At 40.7% G+C, this 17,483-nt stretch overlaps 1 protein-coding gene across 4 annotated transcripts in view; it reads left to right on the plus strand.

Annotated features, from left to right (window-relative positions):
* Positions 1 to 17,483, plus strand: part of FHL2 (four and a half LIM domains 2) — a 45,764-nt gene that overhangs the window by 13,928 nt on the left and 14,353 nt on the right. Inside the window, exons 1-2 of one of the 4 annotated variants that reach the window (XM_010207884.2) lie at positions 2,154 to 2,324; positions 14,356 to 14,535. In XM_010207884.2, coding sequence (XP_010206186.1) covers positions 14,380 to 14,535 — 156 coding nt within the window. In that variant the 5' untranslated portion in view covers positions 2,154 to 2,324; positions 14,356 to 14,379. Of the gene's footprint in view, positions 1 to 2,153; positions 2,325 to 14,355; positions 14,536 to 17,483 lie in introns of those variants that run through there. The other 3 variants (XM_061988482.1, XM_061988483.1, XM_061988481.1) reach the window with 3 other exon arrangements.

The raw sequence follows: 17,483 nt of genomic DNA on the forward strand, positions 1-17,483 counted from the left end.
TGTATTGTATTCCAGCAGGTCATGTAAAAAAATCTCTGGCCAAGTTGCTGCAGTGTCAGACAGGGAAACAAAAATATCATGGAAATCGAAAAAAAATCAAATAACACATTTGGAATATTTAATTTGGTTTAGAAACATCTGGAAATAAACTGACTCAATTAGCCCAAATCTAATGACCTTCAGGGATCATTCTTCTTCTTTACATGCACTTCTAAACTGGAGTTGAGGTAAGAACTGTACCTAAGATGGAAATTAATTATTATTGATATCATAGTGAATAGTTTAATCTAAAAGAAAGAAACATTAGCAGCATTATTATTATTGTTGGTGGTGGTGTTTTTATTGCTATTTTACACTAACTAGTCCTTTGTAAATTTGCTAACAATGCACACAAGTGTTTGGCTGTTCTGAGTCTGTATTTACAGTGAAACCAAAGAACAGAAACATGGAATGTCTTGTCCAAGGGTATCCAGCAAGCTGGTGATGGAGCTGGAAACTCAACCAGCAGCTGTCCCAAGACATAGGTGCAGCTCCATGATAGCTGAAGGGCTCTCTGAAACATGCTCACTGTCGGATTTAACTCATTTTGAAGTGTCAGTGCAAATGCAAGGGAGGAGCCGGAGACATGTGGCTAGGTAATGCAGGAGCCTTGGTTTAAATAAGCTTTTAATTGCCGTAGAATCAAACTCCTTAATCCCTTAGGTCTATGGTTAGTCCTCCAGGGCACAATGCCTCTGTTTTGAAAATGCAACTGCAAAGGCTGCAGCCACAGTCAGATTGACCCATGGGCATTGCTTGCCATTGGAAAAACTCACATCTGTAAAGAAGTTTAGCTCCTTATAGAAGAATTAGGAATGGCCCCACGATTTTATTCTGTTTTGTGTTTTTGTAGATTTTGAGTAGAGCTGAGGCTGACTTTTCATCCCCATTCCAAATCTGACTGCCATTCAGGTGCAGTAAAGTACAGGTCAAGGTTCTGGCATAAGACTGTTTTGTAGGAGAAACCCTTAGCCAATCCATATGCTGACCTGCACCAGCACCCCAACACCACCATCCAGTGTCCAACACAAAAGGGCATTGGACTGCCTTGCTGCAACACTGCCTCAGGCTAATGGGCTTTACATTTTTATCCTACTGGTTTCTCTTAAGGTTGAAAGAATTCAAATCAAAGCAGCCCCCATTGGCAAACACCAGCCATTACTGAGTATTACCCTGAATTACCTCCCCATCCTGCCCCTCAAATGGCAAAGAGCAGACATCTCCCTGTGCTTCTGATCCAAATTCTTCCCTCTGGGAGGTTTCCCAGGACCCTCACTGTTTTGATTAACAGAATGTGCTTCTGCTAGAGTGGTTGATAGATGAAATTGAATTTTGTAGCAGAAAAATTAGTTCCTGGTTATAAGAGGATTAATGGTTCCTCCACTCTTTAGCATGTGCCCACTGGCAGGGCTCTCCACTGGGTCCTGAGCATGTGCTGAGACAATCTGTTCTTTTGGCTTTCTCTTATACAAAGGAGTTTTGTGGTTTGATTAATTTCACCTGGTTTTCTTCGTTTTCTTCCTCACTATGAGGGAACTTGTAAAGAAAGAAGGGTGGAGAGAAACATGCATGGGCTCTGAAGGCTTGTAAAGAAATGCCTGCACACTTGCACCTCAGGAAAAAAAAAATATGCACCTCTCCACAAAAGAAAGACAGCTTGTTTCACTCTTCTTTGGGCAAGGTACTAAGTTGCTGCAGGCAAAACGGCCAAAGCAAATAAAGCCTTCTACCATTTATAAGCAAATACTTGCTTTTTTCTGTCAGGTGAAGAGCCTTATCAATGTTTGTGTTTGAGCTGGTGTAAAACCTTTCCTTCTATAAAGAGCGCTCCCTCAGATTAAGCAAAGCTACATTATTAATAAGCATCGGGGTTTAGAGAAACAAAGGCTGGAGGAGGGGAGGGGGAGCCTTATTTTAGGAAGGGGGCCAAGAAAGACAAGATGTTTAGGAGGGGGAAGTATTGACACCCTTGGAATAGAAAAAGTGTCGAATGCCAGCTGCAGAGCGCCTAAAAGAATGAGTGTCTCCGATGCTTTTGTCTCCTTATATGGTAAAATGATAGAGAGGGGTTTCACTAGGCTGGAGAAGGCAGCAGCCTCTTTCCACACAACACTGACTGCAGAGCTGAAATCGGAAGAGCTGCTCTTCACAGGCAGTAGAAAGCCCCCGGCTAGCTGTACAGCTCTTCTCAGCAAGCGGGCCGGTGTGCTCTTTACACATTTGTTAATGGATGTGACCCCCTGTCCCTGGTCCAGGAGGTGACATTAACTGCCCGCTACTGCTCTGTAAGTAGATATCCCTTTTTTTCCCCTCCCTCCCTCCCCACTACTACCCATGGAATATATCTTTGAAGGTGTCGCTTGAAACAAAGGGTGCAGAGAGAAGGAAAAGGTTGTTTAACGCCCCAGTGGGTTGTTGGGTAAGGATGAGATGAGAGAGATTGTCGGTTCCCCTTTCTCCTGAGCACACGGTGAGCGAGGGGTGTGAAGAGGAGAGAAAGACAAATTTCTGATCAGACCAATTACTGCTGCATGTCAGTCTGTAAAGTGACACGCTGGAGAGCTGATGAGGCGTTGGGTCATTTCATGTGCAACTATTTTTAATGACTGTATCGTGATGCGTGTGTAATCCACTGGGGAGGTGATAAAAAGTAGAAGCTGGGGTCTTAGATTCCTTTCACCTTTGTGCACACTCCCGCTGCTGCTGCTGAGCTCAACAAAGGAGCATTTTTGCACTATAGCAAGAGCAGATGCACATGAAACAAAGGTAGACTTTCCTCTTTGCAGGCAAACACTGTGGACAGATTGTGCAGGGAAAAAATGGGGAGCCATCAACACTGCATTTCTCCTTTTTACGTAGAAAGAATACATTAGAATGCAAATCCCAATTGATAGCTCTGAATTCCTTTTTTTCCTGCTTCTCTCTGCATTGGAGTGCAGCCACAATAACCCAGGTCCTTAATGTATGCTGTCTAACATGGATTTCTCTGTGTACATAATAAAGGAAATGCTAACTTTCATTGTCTGCATTAATGGCTCTCCTAAACTTTCTACTTCCCTAAAGGGGTACAGCTTTTATTTGGTTCACCAGGTGCCTGCATATTTCAGCTTTTCTCTGTACAGACATACACAGTCCCAAGAATGCAAACCTTATAAAATCTATCTACCAGCAGCAGTCAGTCAGTCAGTCTGTTATTGCTATTCCTCTGGCTCCTATCTAGAGGCATATTTACCAAGATTGCTGATTGACACTGAGATTGCCACAGTCAGTAGCTATAATATTTATCATTGGCTATACATATTTGTATGCTGTCTTAAATAGGAATTGTTCTAGAAGGGACCAATAGAAGTTTGTGTGTTATTAGATACTCACATGCATCAAATGTGAAGAAATGCTATAACTAAGGTTGTCATTTGGTTTCTGCTATGAACCCTGTTCCCATCAGTTCATAAATTTATGGAACTCCCTGCTTTCCATCTAAAATCTTCTGTGCCTTTTATCAGCCAGATGGTAAACTCTGAAAATCATTGCTTCAGGCATTTGGATTTAGAAGGCAGAAAAATATATTTTCTCTTTATTTTTTAGTTTTGTGAAAATTTTTGTCTGTTTTATGCCTCTGTACATATATAACTGGGCAAGGATGCACTTCCAAGACTGCCCTGTCAATAGAATCTGTGTATATTCTTAACCACATTTGGAGAAATTTTTGTTTCAAAGTATATGAGGTACTTAATATATTTGTTGAAAACTCGGTTCCAAAAACTGGCATAGTGGCACTACTATATTAAATATCTGACCAGAGCACCAATAAAATTATCTCTTATCCTAACCATAACATAGATAATGGTTTTTAGCTTCTGAGCTTGCTTGACACGTGCTTGAAGTGAGCAGGGGAACTGAAAGGACAACAAACCTTTATTTTTGAGAAATCATATCTGTGAAAGTTACCTGGGGTTCCCACCTTATCTCCTGATCTAACAGGCCTCAGAATGTGAGACGGACCAGTTCTTGAAGCCTTTTGAGAAAGCTTAGGAGATCCCAAGATGGCAGAAGTGCTGGGGTAGAATATATTTATTTTTGGTTCTCACCATTCTGCTGAATGCACTCCCATGGGAATCAGCAGTGCTATACATACAAGCACCAAAAGTCACTTCCAAGTGGTTGGGATTTATAGAAAAATATTACTAGTTTTTGTGAGATTACTGTTATCACACAGCAACAGCTACACCATGTCAGATATTGTTTTTATATGCAAAGCTCCTATCATGAAGAGCATCTGATGGTGATTCCCAACTAAAGTACTCAGGTACAGATAAGGTCCTGTTTCCTTAAGGTTTCCTGTGGAAGTCAAGGGAAACCTTTTCCCTGAAATCAAATATTTCCTGCCATACAGACATCAGTGCTCCCAGTTGGTACACTTTGCAATAGAAAAATTCAGACGACTCCTTTAATCACATACAACACCATCCTCCATGACATCATCATGCTTTAAGCATTGGGAGCCAAAAAAACCCAAAAAAGTTTATGACAAAGTACAGTTCCCGCAATTGTAAGGGCTTGTGACATTTTCTGTTGCATTACACTACAATTTCAAGCTTCCATCCCAAAAGAAAGGGATGAGGAGGGCTGTAAAGACCTGTGTTCACGTGAGTGACTCCTGGTTCAGTTATCCGGGGTACTGAGCCCTGAGCCCAAAAGCCAAGCTATGTTTTACCTGCTGTTGTCCTTACCTTCTTGCCTCACCACACAGGGCTAAGGACATTAAGAAAGCATCAGATAAAAGTTAACACCATCAGCCAGAACAAATGTATTTTTCACAGAATTCCAGATCAGGCTGAAAACTGAAATAAGGCCTGTTGCTGCTGCCACTCTTTCAAGATCCCCACAGACTAGTTATATGTAGGTCTGAGGCTCATTCATGTTTCTCTGATGGATAAATTGATCCTAAGTGTCTTCAGAGAAACTCTGGATGGTGTAGTGTTGTAGACAGTCACCTTCCTTCACTTGGGTAGGGCTTCAGAGATTGGGGATCTCATAATTTGCATTTTTACACTGATTAATTCTAATTGCATAATGCAATATGCATATGCACAGTTATTTGTGATGCAGATTCACCCCAAGTGAGGGTGCAAAATGGCAGGGTAATGACAGGTTTCATGGAAATAAATCTTGGCTACATTGACAGTCACTGATGCATTAACATTTCAACAATACTAATTAGCCAAAGAGAGAGAGTTTCATTAAAAAACACTAGAGGCTTTGTTTAAGGCTGAACATCAAAATACTCATGCCAGGTGAAAAAGTTCCAGTTCTAATTTTTTTCCTTTTCACATACTCTATTATATTAGATAATATTAACTAGGATGCTAAATAGCTACTGTACATACAGTAATAGGAGGAATGTAGCAGTAAGAGGAATGTAGGTCAGTGTAACACCAACATAAGAATATTCATCTCCCCCTTTCACAGTAATTTTTCAACTTTAAAGTTGCAAAGATATCAGTGTCAGCAGAGTAAAGCCTAAGGTTGCACTTTTAGTGGTGGGAGGTAGTTACAGATCCTTGGCAAAGACAGGCACAAGGGTGATCACTCTACTACATCTTGCATAGTAAATGTAGCAAGTTGCATAAAACCATGAAACTCCTGTCATCATTTAGCTGGCTCTATTTTGTCATTTCTCTGAAGCACTCTTGAGATTTAGATGAAAAATATCGTCAGAGATCAAGTTCTGACCTCTGATGAATTCCCTCCCCATACATCTCTCCACGGGTTGACTCAACACCTTCCTTCTTCAGTTAGAAGTGTTCTTGCTTAAAAAAATATTGCTTATGTCCATGTTCCCAGACTCTCCGTGTCTTTCTGTGCCTGCTCAACGTACTTTGACTCAACTTTAATAGCTGATGTCTTCATCCAGTCTCTGATAAATTGGACCAAACTGATTTCACCGAGCTGTAATCAATCCATTTTGTTAAGTTGTGCCCAGCTGAATGGGTAACTCTAAGGTTCACACAGCCTCCTTTGCACGTTATTGAAAGCCAACGGCACAGCCCTGAGGCATTTGCTGCTACACTAGTTTTATATGAAAGATGTACATTAACTGTTCCTCCAAATCACCATGTGTGCCAATTATCTCAGACAGAAGGGGGCTTTGTGGTCTTGCCTCTGTAAACAGAACCAGACAGAGATCCAGAGCTGTTTTGCTAGAGGCCAGGATAAATAGCAAAGCATTCTTCCTCCATAGTGTCCTCCCAGTTTTGCTTCTATCCTTTCTAGGAAGAAGGAAACATAGAATATTTCAGACTCTGTTCTGGTTTTGTGCCCTTGATAGTAGTATACAGGATTTTAAAAAATGTAGCATTTGGAAATGTCACTGCCTGGGAGCACATGGCAATTTCTACATATTTTTGGTTTAGGGTTTATTTTCTCTGAGATCAGCAATGACCCCGTCAATAAGAGAAAGCAATCCTTTCCCGAAAAAAACAAACCTCTGTTGGAGTTTAGTGTCTACAGTCATTTAGCTGATACATTATTTCTGTAGGTAGGGCTAGGGATAACAATCTTACTCTATTTTTCTCCTTTATCTGATTAAATGCTCTTGTTAGAAATGCAAAACTCTATGCTTAAGCAATATCACGCATTTGATCTTTTTCTTTGAGTGAGCCTATGCTTATTCTGTAAGAGAAAGAAGACAGCAGTTTCAAAAAGCTTTAAAACAGTTAATAAGAACAAGCTTTTCCACTTGAACTGTGCTCTTCCTTGCTATGGTAGATTTGAGAGTCATGCTCCATGTTATTTCAATAAGCTCCTTTTGTAATAGAAATGTATGCAGGAATGCTGGTAAGACCATACATCCTCCAGTCATTTCAATAGCAACCTCAGATAATCATAGTATAAATTCTGTGGGATACACTTTCAAAGTCTCAGTGCACAGTTCATCCGTGGCTTCTGTAGCTACTACCACTGACGCTTGCTCTACCACTGCTGGAGTAGCTCTGAAGAGGAGTATATCTTTATTGACTGCCAAACACAACAAACCACACAGAAACCACAAGTGCAGTGTTCCTCCTCTACTACTCTAACTGGGATTACTTTAGCCAAGAACCTAAGGAACCTTACCACAGGTGAAACATTTTTGGGGTTTATTTAATTATTAATGTTATTTTAAAGAAAACAATCTTAAACTGCATACTATCCATTTTCCAGTTCATGATAGGCTAGCTGTGCAATCCAGACAGGAACCAGTTATGTTTTAGCTATCTGCACATGTTAATGTAGTTCATTTGCTCATAAAATTGCTCTGAAGTGCTTAAAAAGAGACACTGGAATGTTATACTTGGGCAAAATAAGTCAATCATACACAAGGGAGACGAGTAGCTGAAAAAACCTAACTGTGGTTCTGCAGAATGTTTTAAGATAACTTTTAAAAGTCCATTGAAAACTAAATATTTTTTGTAAGTAGCTTTTAATATTTAGTATGCATATAGAAAGGTCTGAGTGGGATATTTAGGAAAAGGTTTCTTTACTTGATTTTGATTTTTATTGTTTTTTATAAATACTATTATGTTCAAATATCAAACCAACTTTTCCCGGCTTTTCAGGGAAGCTTCTAGGAGATCTATGAGTATCTACTCTGAGCTCAAAACCTTCAGAAGCAGCAAGGAACATCTTTGTAATTAAGTACTTCTAACATCCTAACCCTGGTGTGGACACTGGTAAAGCAATCTGAGCTTGTTAACAGAGCTGTTCTGGGAGAAAAATGACATATCACAAGGGTCTTGATTTCTTGAAGATAGGGTGCCAAATTCTTCAGGATTATTCTTCCATAGCAGTAGCAAAAGGCTTTTGATTTCTTGTCAACTCAAAAATCTAAAAAGAAAGTGCAGCCACGTCTGTCTAAGCATCGCTGTCTCATCCCTGGATGGATATTCTCTGCATTGGGTGGAAAACTGGCCAGACAGCTGGGCATAGAGAGTGGTGGGGAATGGAGTTAAATCCCTTTAGCAGCTGGGCACCAGTAGTGTTCCCCAGGGCTCAGTTCTGGGGCCTGTTCTGCTTAACATCTTCATCAGTGATCTGGATGAGGGGATCAAGTGTATCGTCGGCAAGTTTGCTGACGACACCAAGCTGGGCAGGTGTGTAGATCTGCTTGAGGGCAGAGAGGCTCTTCAGAGGGCTGGAGCCCACAAAAACCCCACATAATGCTTCAGGCTTGGGGATGTGTGGCTGGAAAGCTGTCTGGAGGAAAAGGACCTGGGGGTGTTCACAGCCGGCTGAACATGAGCCAGCAGTGTGCCCAGGTGGCCAAGAAGGCCAATGGCATCCTGGCCTGTATCAGAAATAGTGTGACCAGCAGGAGCAGGGAAGTGATTGTCCCCCTGTACTCTGCACTCACGAGGCTGCATCTCAAATACTGTATTCATTTCTGGCTCCCTTACTACAAGAAGGACATTGAGGTGCCGGAGCATGTCCAGAGACAGGCAACAAAGTTGGTGAAAAGCCTGGAGAACAAGTCTTATGAGAATCACGAGTGAACTGGGGATGTTTAGCCTGGAGAAGAGGAGGCTGAGGAGAGACGTGAAGAACGTCACTGAAAGAGAGCTGTAGTGAGGTGGGGGTTGGCATCTTCCCTCCAGTAATGAATGATAGCACACGAGGAAATGGACTCAAGCTGTGCCCGAGGAAGTTTAGATTGGAGATTCGGAAGAACTTCACTGAGAGGGTTGATAAGCACTGGGTTGCCCAGGGTGGTGGTGGAGTCCCCATCCTGAGAGACATTTAAAAGATGCATAGATGAGGTACTAAGAGATAAGGTTTAGTTTAGTGATGGGCTTGGCAATGTGAGATTAGTGGTTGGACCAAATGATCTCAAAGGACTTTTCCAAACAAAATGATTCTATGATTTACAAGCTCAGCATAAACCTCAGATTCATGGGATAGAAGGTTACCCAGGAACGTGTTCACTACAGTAATCATGCCTTCCCTTTTTAAGTACCTACACAGAGGTACTGGTATGAACAGTCATAGTCAAAAGCTTCAGTGTCTCAGTAGCCTTGCAAACATGTTCTCCTTCCCCTCTCTTTACTCAAGAAAGGTATCTTCATGCAGCAGTACCCCAGTAGGCACTAATAGCAACAAAGGGCCTATGGAAGGGAAGAGTGGCTGGCTGGCCTTTCTGCCAGATGACGTGTGCATCACATATCTCTCAGTGTCTGGTTAGCCTTTGCATCGGCCATCTTCAGCTTAAGGAAGTGAATGGGGCCAATGGAGGAAGACTTGGCTGTTCTGCATCAGCTGTCTCAGCTCTCCATGGTCGAGAGCCAACTGTGCAGGGTCAGGGATCCAAGTAACTCCAAGAGGAAACACCTGCCCTATGGGCAACTAGACCTCCAAACACTCAGGTTCTCTTTTGTTCTCCCTCTATTCTCTCCCTCTGCTCTGTCATAGCAGGGTCTACGGGCACTTATACCAAGAAGCAGAGTATAAGCTATACCTGGCCAGCCAAAGAAAGAAGGCTACCACCTCTGAATGTGTTTAGTAAACCAAAACACACAGAACTGCTCTGAGTGTCCATTGTATGCATCTACACCACGTAACTTCCACACATTGAAGTTGAGTTGAATTCTGACTGTAGGTAACTTCCTCCCCTCCCCATCCTGTCAGTGCTACTGGCAAATGATCATTTAATCTTTTCCCAAAATAAAATAACAAGAAATAAAATCAGCTTTCTCCACTTTCCATGGCATTATGGCTGGGTTTGGAAAAAGTATTATCTCTTTAAAGATTGCTGCAGTTGCTGCAACAAGATGATAGATAATGAATGTGGCAATAGCTGCTAAGTTACAGGAAAACAATGACTTCTTGCCAGAAAGACCAGTGTAGTTTGAACTGCTAGTTCATAGTTGCAAAGGATATCATAAATCTTTGCATTCTAGCCTTTGGAACATTAACATAAATTGTTTCCAAACGCTCTAGACCTGCATGGCTTATGTCACTGGTGTTTCCAGATACAAATTTTCCTTTCTCCAGGAAAGGAAAACAAATAGAAAATTCTCCACGTGCATAGTTCTTCTGGGGGAAAAAAAATCAGGTGGAAGAAATGTCTATACATCTTGGATACAGATAGGTGTCTCCAAAGACCTTTTATTTCCTGGCTAACAGAATCTTTTGCTCCAGGTGCACAGGTAGAGTCGCAGCTCTATTGTCCTAACTAAGGTCAAGAGCAAATTCATCTTTGGCATTCTGTGTCTCCAGATGCTGTTACAACAAGACATCAGAGCTTCACTTCACTGAATAAACAACTCCTCTGGTTTTTAGACAGTTTCTTTTGGTTTCTTTCTCTCTCCTGTGTGTGCATTTATACCTCTCTGTGCTCAGCTCCCCTAAGAGGGGCTGCAATAAGGATCACAGAACATCTATTAGGCTTGAAGACATAGTTGAAGAAGAAGGCAAGGTTTGAGGCAGCTAGTCCCTTTTTCCAGTAGTCAACAGTGTCACAGAATGTGGGAACACCAGATGATTTCTTCATGACATTATAAGCCCTAATTTTTATGAGATTATATGATAACTTTAACACTTATGTCTAGTAAAATGAGACTATTCAAACAAACAGGGGAAGAAGAGGAAAGAAGCATAGTTTTTAAGTCAGCCTACTAACTTTTGGGTAATTTTCATGCCAGTTCTTACTTCCTGAAAGACACAATGTGGGTAGTGCTAACATTTGGCATAAGCTGTAACTTCTCTTCTGGGCATGTAAGGGAAAGATCTTTTCCTTTTGGAGACGTACTCGTTATGTCTAATGTTGTAGGAGGGAGAGTGTAAGGCAGAAAAAAACCTAGTTTCTCCTTCATGATAATGTTAAGAGCAATCTGAAAAAGAGTAAGAATAAAATGACTACTGCAATAAATCTAAAGACCTTGTACTGCAAAGACTTATAACGAAGATGAGTTTCTGGCCTACAAAATGTTACAGTCAACAAGTACGAAACACAAGAGGAAAATAGATCACCAGCAAGGAGATTGAATTGCAATTTGTGTCCATCCACAACTGGAAGTCTTTTGCTTTTTTCTTAAAGCCCAAAGCAGTGCACAAAATCTGAACTAAGTTGAGCACAGTTTTTATACGCGACAGGAGGCAATGGACTGGTGGTGTAGAGGACCAGGTTCACCAAATGACAGGCAAAAACACTGCTCAGTATGATTTTGCATTTCTAGTCTGTAAGACAACAGTGAAATGATTTGTTTAGCATTCATGTTATTTCTTCAGTAGATAGGTCCCATGATTAATTTACACTTAATTTATTCTCTCCAGCAGAGAAAAAAAAGGTCAAAATATCCTCAAAATATGACATAGTAGATCATGACATCCAATCCAAGGCCCAGATCTAGACAGTCTGGAATTTGGGATGCTTCACTCTGAATTCAAGCTTTCTGAATGAAACCACATGAACTTCAGTTCCTAACTGTAGGGGATATTTGATCTGAAATTAGTGCTAGAACCAATAAAAGATTCATGCAAATAAAACCAAAATGCAGACCTTGGAAATCTTCCTGTCTTCTCTTTTAATTTTTCAGATCTCTGGAAGTGTGTCTCCAACCCCTACCCAGAGCTGTCCCTTCAGTGCCTTCATAGAGCTAATAAGTTCACCCCTAAATCTGCTTAGGACATAGAAATCAGGTCTGTCTATCCCTGCTCAGGAAAAGCGAGGCATTCCACTGTGACAAAACTGGATCTCTTTCAGGACAGGGAGGAAAATTCCAAGATATTTTCTAAAATAATGGCAGTAACTATTCTATTAAATAGTGCTTGCTTCCGCTTCTATGAAAAATACTCCAAAATAATACAGCACTCAAGAATAAACTTCCAGTGACCAAGAGACTGGAACATCCACCTCTGAGTCCTTATTTGAGACACAAACCACTTCTATATTTTTCATTTGGCAGCTTTAGATGAAGGACAGAAATGGTATAAACCTGGAAAGCAATCATGCTTTATGTTTTTTGCTTTTACACTTTTTGACTGCAGGGAAATTTTTCACTCTTCGGTATCATACATCCATTTCTAATTCAGGGCTAGAAAGAACTAATTCAAAAGAAAGGCGAAAAATGCAAGTTTATAAATGGTTCCTGATTACAATTCATCTTAGTAATAATGCAAATTAACTATGCAACCAAATCTTATAATTTGGAAAAAAGTCCAAAAAAAATTTGGTAAAAAGTACCAATTTCTATCCTACACACAGACTCAAAACAAAGGGGAAATTAAATCCACTGTCACCTTTTAAACGTTGCAATAAAGATTTCATCTCTGCTTCAGGATGAAACTAACTTGCTGGAAGCAGTTATTAAGGAAAATTCACTCTGTATTGGCCTTGTTCTCCTCCTTTACACGTCCATTGCTAGCCACTGCTATTGGAGATGGGCTAGAAGGGAACTTCGGGTAGTCATTGCATTTCTCTCTCCAGCATAAATTTTCTTACTTGCCATCATTTTGTTGTTGGTCTCCGTGATTCTTTACTCTTTAAGGACCAAGAGCACCCAGAATACTCCTAGCTCCCCTTTGGGATAAGAAAGTTAATGAGTTCCTAGAGTATCTGTGGGGTCACAGCAGCTGGATTGCTACTCCTTCTGCGTTGTCGGTAGCACAGATAACCAGCTGTCAGGATTTTCCTTCCAAGCACATTTGATACTTGGTCTTTTTCTTCTTTAGTGGTTCCTTGGAGTTAAAAGACCTCCCAGCAGCTGAACCGTCATTTACCTACTTCATAAACAGATAGAAGCCCTTACACATATACATACACAGATAAAAAGACCCCTTAGTCTGTGCTAATGACCACATAGGTCAGCAGTTTTCTGAGTATTAAATAAAAAATCAACAAAAACTTTGCACATTCAGTCTACCCTAAAACTTTAATCAAATCCCAGTTATGGGGACTACAAGATAATAACAAACAACTGAAATCTTGGAGGAGTATTCAAGATTTCAGAATGCCCTAAGGGTAACTCCTACCACCAGAAGGAAAGAACAAACTCCAGAACTGAGCAGTGTGTGCCAAGGACACTAAGCAAATAACAACTTTTTGTTTAGAACTGAAAGCTGAAGTTGGCAAAAGGACTGCAGCTGCTGTAAACGACACTAGCATGTGAAAGACAGAGGTAGCCACTTAAGCTATTAGTATCCAAAACCTGTAAGGCTTTATAGATCAAACGTGGCTTAAAGAGGAGATCAGGCCTGGCAGGCAGTGAAAACTCCAGTCCAGATGGAATGTTCTTTCCACCTGAGAAATTCCCCTTCTTAAGAAGGCAGCAGTGCGCTGCTCCAGTTGTAATCTCCAAACAGGTTTCAAGTGCAACACACACTGCAGGCCTCAGGTTAAGAAAGACTCTGATGACTCTTATGAAACCAAAAACAGGCAACAATGAACACTTACAAAAATAATCAAAGGCATTTGTGCTATTGTTGCTTGTGTAGGCACCCAGAAAGTTCTGGAGACATAACAAGAGCTGAGGACCAAACAGCAGTTGTCCCTAATTCAGACAAGCTAAGTCATATGCAGTTTCTTCTACTTGCCCTCTACTTACCCTGTCTGTTATTGTTTGACATTTGCCTGAACCAGGGTAACTAGCTCTCATTTGTGTCCCTGTACACCATAGCTATTGGATGACTCATTCAGCTGCATCAGGAAAGAATCAGATGTACAATAACTGACCTCACATCTCCTGCTTGCTAACTATGCCCATAGTCCCCTCCATGAGCAGAGATGGAAGGCTGATGTCTCACTGTGGGGCAACGATTGCCACACATTGGCTCATTGAGACTGTAGAGGAGGAAGGAGCAGGAATACATAATTGTGATGCCCAATAGCCTGTGCATGACTGAAGTATACCAGCAATCTAAACCCACATCTTTCCTTATGGGGGAGATGTTGCTCCTTCTGAAGATTAGTTGGCTTATCCTCTTAATGTTCTTGTCTCTCTCAATCCCCTCAGAGACAGCTTCTTGGTTTGGACCTATTTGTCAAATCCTATTCACAAATCTCACATGAATTCTTCAAACTCAGGACTTACTCCTCTCTCTCATCTCTAACACTAGCTCTAGTCAAAAGTAAGTCAGTGGATGGCTAAAGTAAATGGGCTTCTGTCATTATCCTGCACTGCAAAATGCATGGTACAGATTCTTCCTATTGTGTTGATTTATGTGACTGAAAGATTAATTAAAATTCAGGTACAGTATGATAAACCAGAACTGATAAACCTTTCTTGAGGGACTGGGTCAAGAGTAGCTCAGTCTGATACATGTCCATTTCTGGCTTTCTGACAGAATAGCTGGGCTCCAGACACCAACATGACTGAACGCTTCGACTGCCACTACTGCAAAGAGTCCTTGTTTGGTAAGAAGTATATCCTCAAGGAGGACAGCCCCTACTGTGTGAAATGCTATGAAAACCTTTATTCCAACACCTGCGAGGAATGCAAAAAGCCTATTGGTGCTGACTGCAAGGTATGCCTAATTTGTGTCTTGTTACTGAAATCTTGACAGAGTAGCCTGGATACATAGGCCTGAGACATGGTGCTATCACCTGACCCGAGTCCAGCTTAATAGCTATGTAGGCATTTCTTTTGATGGGAGAATATGCTTTCTGCATCCATGTATCTGCTTTTCACTACGTCATTTGGCAAACGCTTCATTACCAAGCACGTTCCTGTAAGGCATAGGATGATCTGATGTTAGAAGTAATTTCTAAATCATTAGGAGAGCCTAACTGTCTTTGGGGCCAGTTGGCATCTGGAAAGGTGGCAGAAACTGATTTTGCCTACCTTTGGGTCAGAGGGAGGTAACTCACTTCTGACTTTCCAGTGGCCACAACTCAGTCATCATCAAGGGACAAGACATGCTCAAGAAATGCTGCCAACTCGTGGATCACAAATATCTAACTTAAGTTGACCCCAAGTCAGTCAAAACACAGAATAATTAGCCTTCTAAATACAGAATGATGATAGTGGAGTCTAACTAAAGGTTGCATAGGAAAAAGCAGAGATGTTGCTTGCTTGAGAACTGCTGCTCTACATGGAAACACCTACCTGACACAAATAGAGTGTGATCACCTGCATTTCTCTTAAATTAACCAAAACAACTGGAGTATGTGACAGTGAATAAAGACAGATGAGGTTTCATCCATTCAGTGAAGTGTCTGTGGGGACTGCTACAGACAGAATTCATCCAATATACATCCCCCTTGCACAAAATTAACCTATTCAAAGTTGTCAAAGAGTCATCAGTGACAGAGTTTGCACTAGAACAGCAATTTGCATTGCACAGCCACAGGATTCTTGACTGGTATGAGGTGGTCTGACATATGATTTCCTACATTGCTGATCCACACATCTAGAAGCACCAATTAATCCTTACTACTACTGATACTACTACTCTATCACTATTTCAGAGGTATAAAATATATGCTTACTCAGATTGGGAAAAATAAATGTCTCATATCTTCCATCTATCCCACCCTACTGGCAAATCAGTAGGAAAGCCCTTTCAGAAGCCTTTAAAAGGTGAGAACTTTTCACCATCATGACAGGGAACTGGCAATAACCTGTAAGTGGGTATAAAACTGCCAGCTTTCCTACAGCTCATAAATATTCAGATTAGAGAAAAGATACAGCTGGCCTGATCTGAAAAAGCAAAATATTTTTTTTTCCCATTCCAGAATGTGCTTTTGTTTTAAGATCTTTTTCTAATCCCCCGAGAAGATATTTCCATGTGTTGATATTCAAGAATTTAAAAACTTGGATCAGATTCAACAAATCTCGGACAAAGTATTCAGGAATTAATCAGGCTGAACTTTTCAACCCAGATTTATGGATTTAGGGAGTGTGGGTGTTATCCAATATAGTGCTTTTCTGTACTTTTAAGTAAGACACGCTCTAATAGCAGATAGGGAAAACCAGCCCTTAGCTGTCTGCAATATAAGAATATTTTATATACGTAAAGAATCAGAACTATATGTGGAAAATACAACTACAACATAGTAAATAAAGACTTCTTTAAGAGCTATAGAGTGTACCAGAAACAAACATGTCCTTTTTTGTTTCTGTCACTACTGTTTGCGCCTGTCCATGGTTTATGCTGCAGCTTTTGAACATGTTGACCAATTTTAACCAAATTCTGATAGGTGGATAAAAGTTGCAAATTTTAATTCCCACAGGTTTTCAGAAAAAAAATAGGTGGTTTGATAGAAAAAAAAAAGAACTCCTATTAATGTTCCCACTGAGAAGAAAGCCAGAGTATTCAATGTCAGTAATAGATGCTAGAGAATACATTTGAGAAAGCCTTTATAAGTGCCTCAGCCACAAGATAAGTATCAGTTGAGGTGTGTGCTCTGTATGAGCAAAATACAGCCATGAAATACAAAGCTACAAAAAATGTCATGCTTCTGCTTGAATCATTAAACTGTATCTATAATAGATGTATAAACACGAGAAATATACACATATTTACATATACATATATTTATGTATGTATTTTTATATACATCTTTTTAAACATTGCATTTACGTTTTCCCCTCAGCAAAGAAGATAAAATGTACTGTGTTTGGGAACAAAACCAATACATTTACTGCATGTACAAAATAGAATTCATATTTATTTCTGTGTTCTGATATAGCCTTTACACAGCTGTAAGATTTGGAACTAAAACCTAATGAAGTGACAATGTTACCAGAAAGAGTCACATCCAGGCCTCTGCATCTGTCAAGGGCACCTACCCTCTCACATCCATGTTACAACCTGGAAAGATCCATGCAGCTTTCACTTCAGATCCCTTTTGCAGGTCTCTTCTTAGACACTGCTGTTTGTCTACTTTCAGAAGAGCTGAACTGAGGATCCAGCTGCAGTTAAGATGCTCTCCCAATTAAAAGGAATGCTCCTATAGCTGAAAAAGTTACACCAAAGTAAAACAGATGTTAACAAGAGGACAGACAGTTCTCCATCTCTGACACTACTGCAGCGTATCAGCATTGGTACATAACATCAATTCACCTGAGCTACCCTTAAGCCTGCTCAGACACTAGTAGTACTCCAATTCAGACAGTGCTGGGTTCTAAGAGGATCAAACTGATGCCAGATTTTCACTTTGTGTTTTAGCTGCAGCACAGACCACCCACAAGGCAGCTATCCTGAAGAGAAACAAACTTTATTTGAATTCAAATCACATATTCACAGGATCTTAAGGGTTGGAAGGAACCTCAAAAGATTATCTAGTCCAACTCTCCTGCCAGAGCAGGACCACCTAGAGTAGGTCACACAGGAACTCCTCCAGGTGGGTTTTGAATGTCTCCAGAGAAGGGGACTCCACAACCCATCTGGGCAGCCTGTTCCACTGCTCTGTCACCCTCACAGTGAAGAAGGTTTTCCTTATGTTTATTTGGAACTTCTTAATGTTCCAC

This window comes from Colius striatus, chromosome 1 (assembly GCF_028858725.1).
Source record: "Colius striatus isolate bColStr4 chromosome 1, bColStr4.1.hap1, whole genome shotgun sequence".
NCBI lineage: Eukaryota > Metazoa > Chordata > Aves > Coliiformes > Coliidae > Colius > Colius striatus.